This window comes from Ursus maritimus, unplaced genomic scaffold (genome assembly GCF_017311325.1).
Source record: "Ursus maritimus isolate PB19 unplaced genomic scaffold, ASM1731132v1 scaffold_18, whole genome shotgun sequence".
In the NCBI taxonomy this organism is placed as follows: domain Eukaryota; kingdom Metazoa; phylum Chordata; class Mammalia; order Carnivora; family Ursidae; genus Ursus; species Ursus maritimus.
Genome location: NW_024424230.1, coordinates 27,005,642 through 27,023,108, shown reverse-complemented (window position 1 = coordinate 27,023,108; position 17,467 = coordinate 27,005,642). Strand labels below are relative to the sequence as shown.

Sequence of the window (17,467 nt, the reverse complement as noted above, 5' to 3'; positions counted from 1 at the left end):
CATTCCCAGGCTCTGGGGCTACATCTGATTCCTGATTATCCCAAGATGACAACAAAAATATTCAAAGCTATCCTATTCATCTAAAGGCACAGAGGCTTTGAACAAATTCCTCCAAAAATGTCAGCAAGTTCATAGAGCACAAAAGAACTACAGGTATAAACAGAGAATGGACGCATATTTTAGAAGATGTGCTCTAAAAACCTTATGGTCCCAATTTTTACAGTTAAGTTAAACATTATCTCTGGGCACAGTTTACTACTTGAAGTATTATGACCGAATTTAAAATGTAAGTGTAGCCAAAACCAGAAAAACACTTAAGAGAATATGGTGATGGGCTCAATCAAATGGAAAGAATCTCATGACCCCCTCCATGTATATTTCTTTGGGACTCATTCCATTAGATAATCACTCAAAACTGAGCAAACAAAAACATGCTCCTGTATATGGCATATAAAAGGCCTTTCATCTCAATATGATCACATCACAGTGGGATACAATGCTTTTCTTAAAAATTACCACTGCCACATGGAAAACAGTATGGTGGTGCCTCAGAAAATGAAAAATAGAATTATCCTATGTTCCAGCAATTCTACTTCTGGGTATATCCCCAAAAGAATCGAAAGCACGGTCTCAAAGAGACAGATGTATACTCGTGTTCATAGCAGCATCATTTACAGCAGCCAAAAGGAAGAAGCAATCCGAGTGCCCATCAACAGATGAACAGATAAACAAAATGTGGTCTATACATATAATAGAATATTATTCTGGCTTAAGAAGGAAGGAAATTCTGACACGTGCTATGACATGCATACACATTGACAATATGTTAAATGAAGTAAGCCAATCACAAAATGATAAATACTGGATGGTTTCACTTATATGAGGTACCTAGAGCAGTCAAACTCATAGAGAGAGAAAGGAGAATGTTGGTTGCCAGGGCTGGAAGGTGGAGGATGGAGGGAATGGGGACTTACTGTTTAATCGGTACCGAGTTCCAGTTTTGCAAGATGAAGAATTCTGTAGATGGATGATGGTGATGGTAGGCAGCAAAACAATGTGAATATACTTATGTCACTGAACTTAAAAAGGGTTAAAATGGAATATTTTATGTTGTGTATAATTTACCGCCATTAAATTTTTTAATGTAAAAAAAAAGTACCATGTACTCTTCCAAGCAAAGCATGATATATCATTTATCCTTCATTTAGAAAAAACATGTCTCATGAACCAATCTTTCACAGGAATTAGCCCACTCTTGAATGTGATGAAGCAATGACAGTTATCAGTCAGCTATCCTACAGGGATAATGCAGTGACATTAGACAGAAGGGCCCTTTGCAAATACCATACAGAAAAGTACTTTAAATGTTCCTCTTCAGGTTATTATGCATGACTACCTGCCATTAGAAAAACTCACACATTATAGCCTTCTTATAGATGATGAAGAAAATCTTCATTAAGTGTATGTTTTTAAAAATGGTGTATCCATACGATGGAATATTATTTGGCCATTAAAAGGTGTAAAGTGCTGACTCATGCTACAACATGGATGAACCTGAGAACACTTCGCTAAGTAAAAGAAGCCAGTCACAGACCACATAGTTCATGACTCCATTTATACAAAATGTCCCGAAGAGTCAAATCTATAGAGACAGAAGGTAGACTAGTGATGGCTTAGGGTCACAGGGGTTGGAGGGACAGAGTGTAATAGCTAAAGAGTTTGTGGTTTCCTTCTGAGGTGATGAAAATGTTCTAAAATTGAAAGTGGTGATGGCTACACAACTCTGTGAATATACTAAAAACCACTGACTTACATGCTTTAAATAGATGAATTGTATGGCATGTGAATTATATCACAATACAGCTGTTTTTAACACTGATAAAGATTACAAAAGGGATTGTGACAAATGACAGAAATAAACTGTATTTGTCTTGTTCAACTTAAATGACCACTCTTAATTTTGCTTTTGGCTGATGTAAATAAATAGGGCCTTCTTTCTTAATCAGGGTTGTTTTCTTCCAAGTATAAAATATAAAAATTATGAGAGTCAAACAAACTTTGAAATGCAAACTGTTATTAACTATAGGCTACAATTAAAAGAAAAACCTGTTATTGAGGGAGGTGGGCAAGTCGCTTGGAGGAGATTAAAGAGAAACAATCACAACTTTTTGTCCGAAGCCGCTAACCCCAAGCAGGTCGGGTAAATGGCAGAGCCTGGGACACAGTATGTGCTCTCTTCAGCCGGCTGCGCCCATGACTCTGTCATCCCCAACAACCTGACTATTTTTCTCATTGCTCCATGAATGCAGGATTTAACAGATCAAAAAAAGCAAAACAAAATCAGTGTTCTTACCATTCCCACCTGGTCAATGGTGTCTTGAACTCGATCCAAAAGGATAGAAATGATCTCAGGGTGAACAGCTGTAATGGCCCCTAAGAGCTCTCGACCAACCTTTGAAAAAGTCTCTCTGGTGGACAGGGTGACATAAGATACCTAAAAATGGGAGGAGGTGGAGATGGCACTTTCGTCAATTACCAGTCAAAACACAGTTCCATAATTCATTTAGGATGTTTTCAAGTAAAGGAGAAAGAATCTCACACTGAGCCTTGGATCGCACCATGTTCAAAAAGATAGACCTCTGGAGGGCAAACTGTCTACCCTGAGCCTAGGAGTCAGAAGAGGCAGGGAAGCAACTATGTAACAATGACTTCAAGTACCCCAAGCAGGAAGTATGTCCCAAAGTCTGTCTGTAACTATAAAATAGTCCCTTTGGTGTAAAAACTTCTTTAAATTTGAGAAAATTGCTAAAATGATGAAAATCAGAATGCATTTCACAGAAATCCCTATTTTCTCCTACAAAATAAGATCCCCAACAACAAGAGCTTCTAAAATAGCAATGTTCACCAACTCCTCTTAAACAACATATTCCAAAGTACAGGCTGCACTCCACTGATGCCAATGGCAAGCAGGTTTTTTAAAAAACACGAGGGAAGAGAACAGAAAAATAACAGAATAGAATAGAAAAAGGTGAGAGTGCATCTCTGTAAGATTAAGTAATGCTTCAATTTCACACAGTTATACACACACACACACACAAGCAGCATCAGAATGTAACACACAATATAATTTTTACTCTGAGTACTAACCAAAACCCTTGAAACATTCAAGAGCACAATTTTACTTTCACAAAAGACTGAGAATGCCACTTACCGTGTATGAAAACAGCCCTTCCCCCACCCCCTGCAACAGTCTCATACCATGATGACAGTCTGGAATTCCAGATCGATTTAGGCCTTAACTTCATGCATTAAGTACAAAATACAAATACAGGAACAGCCTAGTATCTGATCCTGGAAAAGGACTTTAGATCATCCAGTTCTATCATTCTCAAACTGGAGTACTAGCGAGAAGGTAATAAACTCAGATAATCTTCCTCAAACATAACTTTAAGTTTACTTGAATAGTTTGGAAGAAATATTTTCTAATGAAGATAAACAGATAAATGATAATCTAAGTGGAAAATATGCATCTTTTTTTTTTAATTAAAGCATCTTTTTAAGATTTTATTTATTTGACAGAGAGAGAGAGAGAGACAGCCAGCGAGAGAGGGAACACAGGCAGAGGAGTGGGAGAGGAAGAAGCAGGCTCCCAGCGGAGGAGCCCGATGCAGGGCTCGATCCCAGAACGCCGGGATCACGCCCTGAGCCAAAGGCAGACGCTTAACGACTGCGCCACCCAGGCGCCCCTAAAGCATCTTTTTAAATATATGGGTTATGCCTCTAGACACTCAGGGTCCAGAGTCCGCTGTCTTCCTCCCTTAGGGATGGCTCAGTGAAAAGGTGAAGAAGGCAAGGATCTCATCCCAGCCTGTCATTTTATAGCTGAGGAAGCTGAGCCCAGAGTGGTGGGGCACCTTTTCAGCTGTGAGATGGGCAACTGCTAGCAGTTAAAACAAACCCAGGTCTTCTACTTGAGCACCAGTATCCTTTCCACCATCTCATTTAAACTGGCTTGGAAGGGATGCCTGGGTGGCTCAGTCAGACAGGCATCTGACTTTTGATTTTGGCTCAAGTCATGATCTCAGGGTTGTGGGATCGAGCCCCATGTCAGGCTCCATGCTCACTGGGGAGTCTACTTGAGATTCTCTCTCCCTCACCCTCTGCCTCTCCCCCTGCTTGCATAATCAATCAATCAATAAAATCTTTTTAAAAATAAATAAATAAACTGGCTCAGAGGCAGGCCTCTGTGTTATTGGCACTGTTGTGGGGAAAAGGGGTAACAGACAGTGTTAAAACCCAAGTGTCAGGCTATGTCATCAGATTGTCTATTCCTCACCAAAACTCATGCATCAAATGTCAAGAGACAGTAGGGGGAAATGGAATGAGTATGATCCATATTTTCAATACTCCTTATAGCTAAATGATATTCCTTTGATTTTCTATCTCCTTTCCTGAGTGTGGACAGTACAAGTTCATCATATTTTTTTTGTAAAGCAATCCCAAAAGAATCAACGCATGGACAATCCCCAAGAAAACATTTTTTAGCTGATTTCTAAAACTTAATATTCTAACCTCATATATCTCCAGAACAATAATTTTTATGAAGTCTTCATCCACATTGGTTCTTCTGGCCTGAGCCATCTGAGCAAATGTAGTCAGAAGGCAAATCTCTTCCGAGCTGTTCATGGAAGAAAGACACTTCTCAAAGTTCACAAAGTGTTCTGGGTCTGCAAGTTCAGGGCAAGAAAATTAAAATAGGGAAAGAATGAAGATGTATCACTTTAATCACTCTTCCAGAGAGAAAGAAGATATAAAATTAAAAGACATTAAAAAATATTTAAGAGTCTTTGTTCCAGAATGGATTTCTATAGGCTTCAGGAAAAAGGCCAGACGAAATTCCAACTCTACATATAATGTAGCCTCAGAGCTGCCACTTAACATTTCCAATTCTGTTTCTCCACCTGCCTTAAAAGGTTGTTGAAGATTAAATGACACTAGTAACTAGTGATGGGTTTTGTCACCAGGTGAGACACCTTCAAAGACACACTTGAAACAACTTGGTAACTGTCAGCCAAATGAATGAGGACAACCTTACTAATGAAAACTGCTCCGACTAGCAAAGCACTCAGCACAAACACAGCATTCAATCCAAACAAGAGATTTTCTTATAAATGAAAATCTGGGGCAAGAATTAGTTACAACCATGACTGCGGCACTGCTAAAGGTAATAAACAGTATACAGTGTGTTGGTTCTACCAACATCTTGGAGGATGCAGTGTAATGTAATACTTTACATTCTGTTACTAGGGGACACTACTGACAAACAGCTTTGGGATCTGTGACAGAAAACTAAATGTCACAAAGGCAAAGATACAGAGGAAAAGATTTTTAAAAATCTGTTTAAAAATTATTCCCCTGATAGAATTTTCACAGAAAGAAGGCAATAATCCTACACTTCTTTCCATGTGTTTACACATTTGAGAAATCAAAGCTAGTCCATCAAGTGTCCTGTATTTTCAAAATAACTCCATGGGGGCATTTACAACCCAATTTTCATTTCCCATCCCCAAGTTGGGATCATAACAAGTTACTACCCAGAGCATTTTAAGAATAATGAAAACCAGAATTATCATTCTAATATGTCAAAACAATAAAGCAATTTTTGAATTTCAAAATTATTATATATGAGTACAGAGTAAAATATTCTCTTAGTCCTTCTAAAAATAAAAGGAATAAAGCCAAGAAGAGCAAAGGCACACAGGGAAGGAAAGCTCTATGCTGCATACTTTGGCCAGGCTGTACCTTGGAGCTGCTTCTTGCACTCAGCAGGAGGGTGAGTGACGCAGAGCTCCTCCAGATTCCCACTCTCCACCTGGTGCATGAGGTAGAAGAGCTTCCAGAGCATCTGAACCGACAGCGTCCCAAAGGGCATTTCCGACATAAACAGCCAAATGCCAAGTCTGCATGTTTTAAAGAGTAGGAATAATTTCATGTATCAGTCAACTTCACCACACTGAGAAAGCAGGCAGACCTGCTTTGGTAGAAAAAAAAGTCCTAAAATCACAACACAGCAATTTTTCTAACATGCTTTGGCCATCAACACCTCAAGGATGGGTAACAATAATATCAGCAGTCCCACAGCACTTAGTCCGTGCCAGGCACTGTTCTTATCACCCCACCATATATCCCATCTCATTCGATCCTCACTAAAACCAATGCAAGCATTATTACTGATACTACCCCCAATTTACACATAAGGCCACTAAGGCAGAGCAGTGTTTTGAACCAAAGATCTTTTTAAGGCCTGAGTGACAGAGAGGTGCTTAGATATGGATGAATGTGTCTGAGCCTATGTGCAGGTACAAGTGTGCACACAGACACACGTGCAATGAGTGGGAGGAGAATCAAAAACCCTCCGGGGACTCCCTACTCATCACTGAATGAAATTCACACTCCACAGCCCCACGTTCAAAGGCTTCCACCATGCAGCTCAGACCCATGTTTCTCACCAGAGCCCTCGCTGCATTCAGAGTATGAGACCATTCCTGGACAAGCCTGGCGAGAACCTCGTACCTCCAAACGGCCATCTCTCCACTTGTGAAGCCCTCCTCTGATTTCCTCCTCAGCACTATTTCAGAACTCCATCTATACCTGACTTTGGCGATATCATACCCTTTACCAGTGGTTCTCACACTGGAGTGGGCAGAAAAATCACAGGGAGACTATTCCAGGGGGGAGGAATGAGTAAGGGACAGGCGGGGCTAGGTAGGGAGAGATAGATGGGGGCTATGTGATCAGGCGCACGGAAATCCCAAAAACGTGGAGGTGTGGGGAAACCAGAGATAAGGGAACAAACCCGACCACCCTGCCCTAGGCCTGGAGGGTAGGGTGTCTTTTTTATGATAATCACCTGTGACAACAAAGAATAACCAGACCCTAAAAATGAAGTAAGCCATTGAAAGTGTTATCACAGTCCTTGCTCAACGGTGATATCAATAGAGATGTTAAAAGGATTTAAGTTCCTTGGTTAGCTTTCTATGAAAGACCAACCCTAAAGGTCCTCAGTGGCAACCTGGTCAGGACCCCTCTCAGTCTCGAGAGTTTTTTCTGTATCTTCACTTAATAAACGTCTATTGGTTTACTCCCCAAAACAAACAAGCAAGCAAACAAAAAAACCCAAGGGAGACTTTGTGGAAAATGCAGATTCCAAGGCCTGCCTACAGAGATCCTGATTTTGTAGGTCAGAGCTTGGGCCCAAGAATTTGCAGGTTCTAGTCATCCCAGGTGACTCAGACTCAAGTGCTCCTTAAACCACACAGGGAGAAATGCCTCAAGTTGCTGTAAATTTACGTACACATACAAACCACAACAATTTGAAAGCAGAAACCAGGTTTTGCTCATCTTTGAAGAAACCAAAACGTAACCTAGAGTTTTATATTTTAATTATCCAGTATCTTGAGAAGAATCAGCACTCAGTAAATGCTCATTAAAATTTGGTTATGTGAATTTTATCTCAAAAAAATCTTTAAAAAAAAACAGGGAGGCACTCAAAACTGTTGCTGTATGTTGGGAAAACCTACAAACTGACCGATTACAAACAAACAAAGCTTATTAAGAGAAAAAGAAATTAAACAGTACATGCCTGACCCCCATCTGTGGGCCATCATGCTGCTAGTGGCCCAAACCACCACTGACCTAGATTCTGAAAAGCAATAGCTAGACTCCTGAGCAAAGGTTGAAGAGACTGTTAAGTTCAGTTGGGCCAAGCTTCTGTCTTATTAAATAATTATCCTAACACCTCACATAGGACCTGACACTCTTGCATAACTTATCCCAAAACAATGAGAGGAAATTACAGAGGCCTTAAAAGTAATGTCACAGGACTGTGCATTTCAGGCCACGAAATTCCCCATATGGCAGATATGTAGTAAGTCTGGCTTAGGTTTTTCCTGTCTTTTGGTTTCATTTTGCTTTAGGCTGAGGGATAACCACTGTCAGAAATTTCTATTGGAGGGGCACCTGGGTGGCTCAGTCGTTAAGCGTCTGCCTTAGGCTCAGGGCGTGATCCCAGGGTTCTGGGATCAAGCCCCACATCAGGCTCCTCCACTGGGAGCCTGCTTCTTCCTCTCCCACTCCGCCTGCTTGTGTTCCCTCTCTTGCAGGCTGTCTCTCTGTCGAATAAATAAATAAATAATCTTTAAAAAAAAAAAAAAGGAAAGAAAGAAAGAAAGAAAGAAAGAAAGAAAAAGATAGATTTCTATTGGAGTGCCCAATAAATTTAAATGTCATGGCTTTAAACATCTGATTCTCATGTAATTTCTCTCCTAAAATAAGTTATACTCAAGAATAACAGTTCTCAATATTTTAAAGTTTAAAATGATTATCACCTTTGTGAATTACATGTATTTTGCTACAGGACAGTTCCCAGCTCAGACTCTAGGAGCTGGTAACTACGGTGAGAGCTTTTCATCTCAGCTAAGTGGCCACAAGACGAATGACAGATCAGAGACGGAAGACTGTTCTGCAGGGTTCCGCACAGGATCTGGTGCACCTCATGAGACCACCGAATTTACACACACAGTAACGAGCAAACAAAATAGTGTAACGAGTAGAAATAAATTTCTAAGCCCAAGTTCTATTTATCTTAGACCCATGCTTTCTGAGTGCCTAAAAGTGCTTAAGACTTAGTCAAAGGAGTTCTGATTGTTCTCTAAGCGAGCAGTTATTCTATTCTTCATCTGAAACCACAAAAGAACCACCACCACTTACATCTAAAAAGTCCTCCATGATTTAAAAAGTATTTCCATAGATTACTGCACTTCATCCAGGGAACATATCCACGAGGTCAATGAACAGGTAGAATCATTACCATCATCTCCGTTTTATAAATGAGAAAGTGAGAAGACAAAGACTAGGTGACTTGCCCAAGGTGACAGTAAACAGCAGGCAAGACTCAAAGCCACTACACAACACACAATAAATATGGGCTGAAGCTAAGAGACCCATGGCAAGAGGGAGCAGAGACAACTCAGAAGAAGGCAAAGGTGGGGAAAAGCTGGCAGTTCATGAGTGGGCTGGAGGCCAGCAAATGTCTCCTAGTGGAGGGCACCATGCTCGGCAGAACTTGGTCCTACACGTGGCCAGATGCTCAGGGAAGACAGTGCAGGAGCCGCCACTGTGCCCCTGCCTCCGCCTCAAGTGTATCCTAGGCTATAAGCAGCAACAAAGGCAACGTGATCGGAAGACAGCATTTACACAGCCAAGACGGGGGACTAGGACGCACGAGAATCCTCACGGTAAGACAACTTGAACAATAAAATGGGCAGATCATTTGTACGGTGCACTGAGCACCTACTCTGCCTCTCTCAGGCACTGAGGTGGGAAACAGAATTCACAGCTCGTTCAAGGCTACCCCGAAAGTTCAGGGACGGCAAAACTGAGAATTCGGAATCGGGTTATTTTAAGATCGAAAGAATCCTTAAACAGCGCATTTCAGTCACCACTACAGATGAGGAAACTAAAGACAACGAATTTGCCCAAGATAAGAAACAGATGAAATACACTTAGACATTATTATAAGAGACCTACTGTAGTCGATGACTTTCACACCAATCTTCCTCACTAGCCAGGGAGCCATTTCCCAGCAATTATCATACATCTTACCTTTTGGCTTTCAGCACATGTAGGACAGCTCTCAAAAACAGCTCATCAAATTCAACCTGTAGTTTCTCCACGGAGTAGGGCTGCTGTGCCAGAGCCACGCCTCGGCTGTGCCCCACAAACTGTGCCCAATGGTCGCTCACATAACCAAGGGTCATCCTGAGCAGGAGGAAAGGCAAGATGGCACTTTTCATTAATGCGCTCAATCCTGGCACCTTTATATGACATTTGAAGCATTAATTTATTCAATATATTTATGGAACACCTACTATCTTCTAGGCGCTAAAGAGAATTCAGTGGGGGGACAAACCCTACCCTTATGCGGCTTACATTTAGTGGAGGGCAAACAGACACTAAAGAAAAGTGAAAAGTATAATGTGTCATACGGTCATAAGTGATGATGAGGAAAATAAGTAGGAGAGGGCACTAAAGTTTCTCTGGAGTTGGCCAGAGTAAGGGAGCTGGATGGGAGCAGGAAAGGCCTCACTGAAGAGGGACGTGCAAGTAAAGACCAGAAGAAATCACAGGGATATCAAAGGGAAGAGCATCCAGGTAGAAGGAACAACCAGTGTGAAGGCTCCAAGGTGTGTTCAGATTGTTGGAGGAGCAGCAAGGCAGCCGGCATGTGAAAGCAACGTGAGTGAGAGGGAGACTGGCTGGAGAGGAAATCAGGAAAGTGACAGGAAACCAGACCGTGAAGACCAGGCCACTGTGAACCCTTTGGCTTTTACTCTGAATGAGACTGGGACCAGAGGAGTGACATAAGCTGTTGACTCACCATTTACAGGGAACACTGGCTGTTGTGAGAATCAGCAGAGGGGAGAAGAAGGGCAAAAGCAGGAAGAGAAGTCAGGAGATTATTACAATTATAATTAGGGAGAAATATCTGAGAATGAACTACGGTGGTAGCAGTGACAGTGGGGAGAAGCAGCTGGTTTCTGGAAACGGCATGTTTCATCAGTTCAAAAGACACACATCTTTCACACTGTAATCCCTGCAACGGGAATGTGTATCAAGTTGATGACATGCCATATTTTTGTAGCATTTTTTCTTAGAGGCACGCAAAATGCATCTTCAGAATTGGTGGCATCTTAGAGTTGATGACAGACAGTGTTTTGAAGGTGGAGAGGACAGAATTGGCTGGTAGACTGGATGTGGGATGTAAAAAGTCAGGGATGACACCAAGTATTCTGGCCCAAGCAACCAGAAGAATAAAGTTGCCACTTACTGAAAGCGGGAAGGCCAAGGAGGAGTGGCTTGGGAGGTAGGACAAGGGAGGTCCAACGGCTGTATCAACTACAATGTTCGTGAGTCATCCAGGTGAAGGTGCTGAGTTGGCAGCTGGGCTTACAAGCTAAAGAGACAGTCATGCGCTGGAAATAGAACTCTGAGAATCGTAACAGTATTTCAATGATACTGAAAGACATGAGAATGGATGAAATCCCAAGAGCAAGTTTCAATGGAGAGAAGAGGTCCAGGAACCGAGTCCTGAGACTCCAACATCAAGAAGTTTGGGAGTGAGGATGAAAACAACCAAGGAAGCATAAAATGAGCAGCCAGGGAAACGGGAGGAAAAACCAGGAGAATGTGGGATCATGGAAACCAAGCAAAGAAAATGTTTTAAGGAGAAAGTGAGCAACTCTGAGAAAGCTATGTAAACTATGAGAGAGATGTGAAGGAGGAGGAAGCCTCAGAACTGGCCGCTGGATCAGGAGAACAAAGTTCATTAGCAACCTTCATTCTTAAGAGCTGTCCGGGGAGTGCGGAGGGGGGGTGACTGTGGAGAGTTCAAGCAAGAATGGAGGAAAAAACCTGGAACCAGTAGATGACCTGAAGAAAAGGACCTTGTAGAAAATTGTTCTACAAATGGAAGGTGTGAGAAGAATCTGTGATAGATACAAAGAAAAATAAAGATGGAAGACAAAGAAAGAATAATCATAACACACTACAATAATCAGCTATAAGTATTTACACAGAAATATTATAAAGAGTGACTACTGACCTTAAAGCAGTAATAACAATGCCTTTCCTACAGAGTTAATGGGAGAATAAAATGAGAAGGTATATTCCTGGCACTCAATCCTACATCACACAGACGAGCACAAGGACAGGTTTTACCTTATTTACGGAGCAGAATCAGAAATGAATGTCTGGACTTCTGATAATAAGTAAATGGGCTTTTAGATTTAAAGACATTACTCTCCAAGTCACCAGCCATCCTTCCTCCCACCATCTAGTTTTCATCAGCCTCTACTAAAGGTTTTCTCAAGACCTTAAAAGTCACCCCCCAGCCTTGCAGGGCATCCTTTAATCATTTACCTGGCTTTACAAAGCACATGGATACATATCAAAAATAAATTAATTACAATCAATTTTGTTTTGGAAACATAACTGAGGAAGGGGAGAAGTTTTAGAGGCTTTTTGTGGATGGAAGGGAGGTTGGAAGAAATAACAGCATATTGATGTGCTGAGGGAATGACAGTAAAGACAGAAAAATTAGTGACTCAGAAAAGAGGGTACAAAATTAATTCAATAAAGAGCAGTACACGTTCTCAAAATTTATTCATGCTTAAATTTATTTCCATCAAATAAATGACAATGCTTCCCCTAGTTCAAAACAGTGGCCACTGACAGAAGTCTTTGCAACTTTCTTTAAGTGGTATTTAACAGAAAATCAGAATAAGAAAAAATAAGAGAAGTAACAGGGAAACAATGACACGAGAGAGCTATTGCCAATCTTCTACACTACGTTCAAAAGGGAATGCTGTAAAAAGATCCAGACATCCCGAAGAATGTAACACCTCAATTTCAACAAGGGACTAATGTAATTCATTCGTAATTTCCCAAGCCACTCATTCCACCCCCTCCCCATTTTAGGTCCTAAATGGCTACCAAAGCACAGGCAAAAGTGAGGAGGTAGAAGAAAACAGGGAGCAAGGGAAAGGAGAGAGGCTTCAATAAGGCTCCATTTTCCTTGACCGAGCTGAGCTTCTCTGGCCAAGTTCAACCCAGCAACTGCTTAGAGGACCCGGACTCCAAGGACAATTATCTAGCAAGCCAGTTAAATTTGAGATAATTAACCAAATATTCTGACTGGAAGCATTTATAGAATTCGCATCTGCTAGATGGTGAAAAAAATTTCTTACTTTTATGATAAATCATGAAAGAGGTCGTGTATGAAACTACACGGACATGAATGTCCATCATGCCAATTTCGCAGTATGTGTGTCTGACCCAGGCAAAGGCAAATAGAAACAGATGTCCCAACAGCAGTATTACCTGATCATATAACCAATCCGCTTCACAAACTGCCTGTAGCGTGCCCTATTAAAGGTCTCTAATCCCACAGCCAGAAGCTCCACCAGTGAGTTTGCAAAGGCAAAAATTTTCATCATCTCTTGAGGTCTTGTTGTTTCAGGTAAATAATCACCTAGAAGTTAATCAGAGAAAATGAAGAAATTATAATTACTACGAAAACACACTGAAGAACACGGGTGTAAACACCTCACTGAAGAAACAAAGCCAAGGCAGAGAAAGCTTAACAATCCCCATGCTCAGGCTCCTCTGTCACCATGAAATGGGGAACCTGAGACAAAGTGCAAAATGAAAACAATATATTCAAGCTGGGCGGTGTGAGGGTGCCTGGGTGGCTCAGTTGGTTAAGCATCTGCCCCCGGCTTGGGTCATGGTCTCGGGGTCCTGGGATCGAGCCTCACCTGGGCTCCCTGCTCAGCGGGGAGTCTGCTTCTCCTTCTCCCTCTCTCTCTCCCCCTCCCCGCCCCTGGTCATGCTCTCTCTCTCTCTCAAATAAATAAATAAAATCTTAAAAAAAGAAAAGCTGGGTCATGTGCAAGCTAGCTGACCTTTCTGCATTTTAGCACTAGGTGGGAAATTATAATCACAAGAGAAAGGAAGGAAATCTCACTGATCTGATGCAACCATGTCTGCACTGTATGGCCAGGCACCAGGGAACCTGAATCAGGAACCTGCCCGAGATGGAAGGCTGGAGGCTGAGTTCCTGTGTTGAGCTTGCCACTATCCCAAATAACACATGACAAAAGAAATCAGTCTACCTTTTGCTTTAAACCCAAGAAGATGTTGAAAGAGTTCATGGAACGGAAACTGGGATAAAAGGATAACCAAGTCATCTTCATTAAGGAGAAGCCAACTGGTCTCGGGGTCTTCATCCTAAGGGAAAAGATGCAAAATGGTATCAGCTGATTTGATGAGAGCATACCATGGTCTAGAGTTACAAGAGCTAAATTATCACAGACACAAGTGATACATCACAGTCCATGTGTCTTTATGGACTTCTCCTCCTACTATCAGTTCTGTAGATGGACTGGATATAAATCCCCTGAAATTGTGAGACAATTTTATGTGCATCTGGGTCATATCCATTCTTCCGTGGCTGAAATTCTCTCAAAGAAATGTCCATCCCAAAGAAGATTTAAATAAAAACAATTCCTCTAGAGTGGGGAACCTTAGCTCAGCGCTTTGACAACATGAATTAAAGAACCACATACTCAGTCGAAGTTATTTTAGCTACAAGTCTCTTGCCCCAAAATCAAGGCCTACTGTAGTATTCAACTGTCTCGTGGAGAGGTAATTTGCATTTGCTACAGATAACCGAAGCTCTGTTGTCAACTGGTGCCGCTAAAGCAGGTGAGAGTAACAGGCCATACATAGAGATTATATGGGGGAAACCGTCAGGGGTTTTTGTTTAATACTGAGCACTAAAGTCATCTGAGAAATCAAGCTGTCAGCGTCCTAAAATACACTACGTTCAAAAGGGAATGCTGTAAAAAGATCCAGACATCCTGAAGAATATAACACCTCAATTTCAACAAGGGACTAATGTAATTCATTCATAATTTCCCAAGCCACTCATTCCACCCCCTCCCCATTTTAGGTCCTAAATGGCTACCAAACAAGCCTCAGAAACTCTACTTAAAGCGGTAGCTCTCAACTCTGGCTGTACATTAGAACCGCCACGGAGGCTTTTGCACGTCGGATGTCTGGGTGGGGCCTGAGCAAGATGTGCAAGCTGCCGGGGTGGCTCTAAAATACGGCCAGCATCAAGGAGCCGCTAACGTGGACAGTCCAGAGCGCCTTCCTCTCCACGGCCTTTTCGGAGTCAACAGCACTCTCAACGTTCTCATCTACTCCCCAAGCTCTTGAATTCACTCAACAGTCAGTGAGTGCTAGCCAGGAGCCAGGCACCACTGCAGGGTCCCCAACCATCATCTGCCTCTGGGAGTAAATGCAGGAAACCTACCAGAGAAAAGACCTCTCTCTCAGGGTAGAATACTCTTGGGGGGGAGAAAACCTATTCCATCATAATCTTTAGAAGACCAACTTGCACCAGCTCCTGAGAAGCTCTCTTCAGGGTGACTGCTGCGTCTCTAGCAGAGATGTGTGAAGAGTAAAATGAGTGTGAAGGGGGCCCCCCGTTTCTGAATGAGCACTTGGGTAAATACACAGACATGATCCCCACAGCTGCCAGGGCTGTGGTTCTGAGAACTGTCTGCGGCAAACTGTCAACTTCTTTTAAAAAGAAGGAATCTTAGTCAATCTGGTCCCTGGCCACCCTGGACAGCACATCAAATCAGGATGTGGACCATAAAAAAGCACTAGGACAGATAACTAGCTGGAGGAAAAATTCCTTGCAGACACACTAACCCTGTGTACAGCAGAAAGAAAAATCAACAAGCACTATCTTGAGAAATTGGATTTTGATCATTCAATTCTCAACACAAATACAGAACCATCTTCTACCTTGCCAACGAGAAGACCTGGATAAGAAGTATTCGTAAGAGTTAAAGGAAGACCTTGGTAAGCTCCAGCTCTTTATCATACAGACTCACGTTACCTGTTGGTGGGATCTCAAGCCCAGGAACTTGTTACTTCATAAAAGAAAATCCTAATATAAAATTTACACCGTATGAAAATATTCCCAGGTTCCAAATTCTCCCAGCTGCACAGGAAGCTATCCTACACTAAGGCGACAACACAGCACACTGGCTCAGAGCACAGGTTCTCGACGCTCCACCAGAGACCTTCCGATCTAGGAAGAATCCTTCCCCGCCTGCACCTCGGTTTTCTCACACCAGTGTCTGCGCCTCATGGGGCTGTGGGCAGAAGTCAATGAGAGACGATGTGACAGTGCGGCAGGTGAGAGGAGCTCGACAATGACTAATCAAAATGACGCAGACACAACAAGTTACCTCTTCTCCTCCTTCATCGACTAGCGTCCACGTCCCCGACGCAGGCCCCGAGGAGGGTGGCTTCAGCTCGCTGGGCTTCATGTGGCACAGGAACTCCGCCCGGTTTCTAAAGGACAAGGGAGATCGCCCCAATCACATAAACGTAGAAAGCCCACATGCATGCACTCTGGATCTTCTACTCAACCCTGCAGAAGAGTCAGCCAGCCACCCAATCTTCAAATGGTTTAAATTAGCACACAAGAAATGAGAATGGGCGAGAACTCAAGGTGGCTAAGATCTCACTAACTTTGGTGTGCAGACCTCGACGATTCTGCATTGATAGTGACTAGTCACTGCAGAGAAGTGGTTATGCTGACACGGCTCCCGCACGCCGTGGGACCTCGATACGTACGGGCTGCTGTGGGACCTCACCTCCAGCCGGGCTTACAAACTGCTGCCAGTGCATGACTTGAGGAACAGGCTTTACTGAATATAAAAGGATAATCTGTGGGTAACTTGGAAGCTTGTTTAGGGTAAAAGAGTACTTCTAAATGCAAAACCATTTTTAAGTCAAAATCCTATCTACCATGTGCTAGAGAAGCCCCGGGTCCAGGCAGAGAGAGAGAACTGGAGAAAATTCCTGCCGGCCAGACTTCACAAGGTGTTGGCTAGACCTGATGAGCAGGTGTAACCAGAGAAGTTTCTTCTCTTAGACTACAACATGGTTTTCAGTCCCCTGTTCCTTCCCCTCTGGCCTGACTGAAAAATTCATTCATTTCTTCCTGTTACGGGAACTTTCTCTCATGACTTCCAGTTCTGTAGGTCTAATGCTGCCCTTTTCATCCAAGGAGCTCTAATCCTGAAGCTCCAAATGTCCACTGGTATCTGTCACTTGTATGTGTCCACTTGTATGCCTCGATGACCTCAGACTTTAATCCTTATAAAACCACTCTCCTATCTGTCCTTTTGGTCTGTTAGGGTGCCAGTGTCCTCACAGTCACTCATGCTGAGACGTCTACAGAGTTCTGTCGGAACCACTCCTTTCCCACCAGTTCCTTATTTAGTCAGCTACTTAATTTTTTTCTGGGAAGATAACCTTTAGGTTCCCCTCCTCCTCTTTCCCACCACCGTTATCCCAACTCAGGCTCCAAGGCAGACAGGCTTTCCAGGACCGAGAGCCAGTGGTAATAATACTGCTCAAAGTCACCTAGACAAAGACTGTGCCTTCTCCCCCCAGTGAAATGTCCTCTTGATGATGAGTTGGGATCCAGAGCCAGCAGAGCCAGAAGTCTGTAACTGTAATTCAATTAAGCAGAAGCACATCTTCTTCTGTCTTCAGTCAATCCTAACCTTCTTTGATATGACTTTTACCTTTATTCGAAAGCCCTCAACTGCTACAGGGCCAGACCATATCAAATCTGGATCCCATTGTCTTAATGTCAAAACCTTCTATAATCCAAGTCGCTGTAGTTATTCACTGTATGACCATCTCCCACGCAGTCCTTCACTCCGATCAAGCTGATCTCCTTCCTGTCCTCCGCACAGCCATCTATCTGTACCTGTACTCTGGGCCACTGCCTCTTCTCCCCACCAGAGTGCCC

General features: G+C 42.6%; 1 protein-coding gene across 1 annotated transcript in view; it reads right to left on the bottom strand.

The window, feature by feature from the left end:
• EPG5 (ectopic P-granules autophagy protein 5 homolog) overlaps positions 1-17,467 on the bottom strand; it is a 101,331-nt gene that overhangs the window by 65,065 nt on the left and 18,799 nt on the right. The window contains exons 7-13 of the mRNA XM_040632560.1: positions 15,888-15,993; positions 13,734-13,848; positions 12,940-13,090; positions 9,664-9,819; positions 5,803-5,960; positions 4,573-4,727; positions 2,354-2,494 (exon numbers count right to left, since the gene is read on the bottom strand). Coding sequence (XP_040488494.1) covers positions 2,354-2,494; positions 4,573-4,727; positions 5,803-5,960; positions 9,664-9,819; positions 12,940-13,090; positions 13,734-13,848; positions 15,888-15,993 — 982 coding nt within the window. The remainder of the gene's footprint in view (positions 1-2,353; positions 2,495-4,572; positions 4,728-5,802; positions 5,961-9,663; positions 9,820-12,939; positions 13,091-13,733; positions 13,849-15,887; positions 15,994-17,467) is intronic.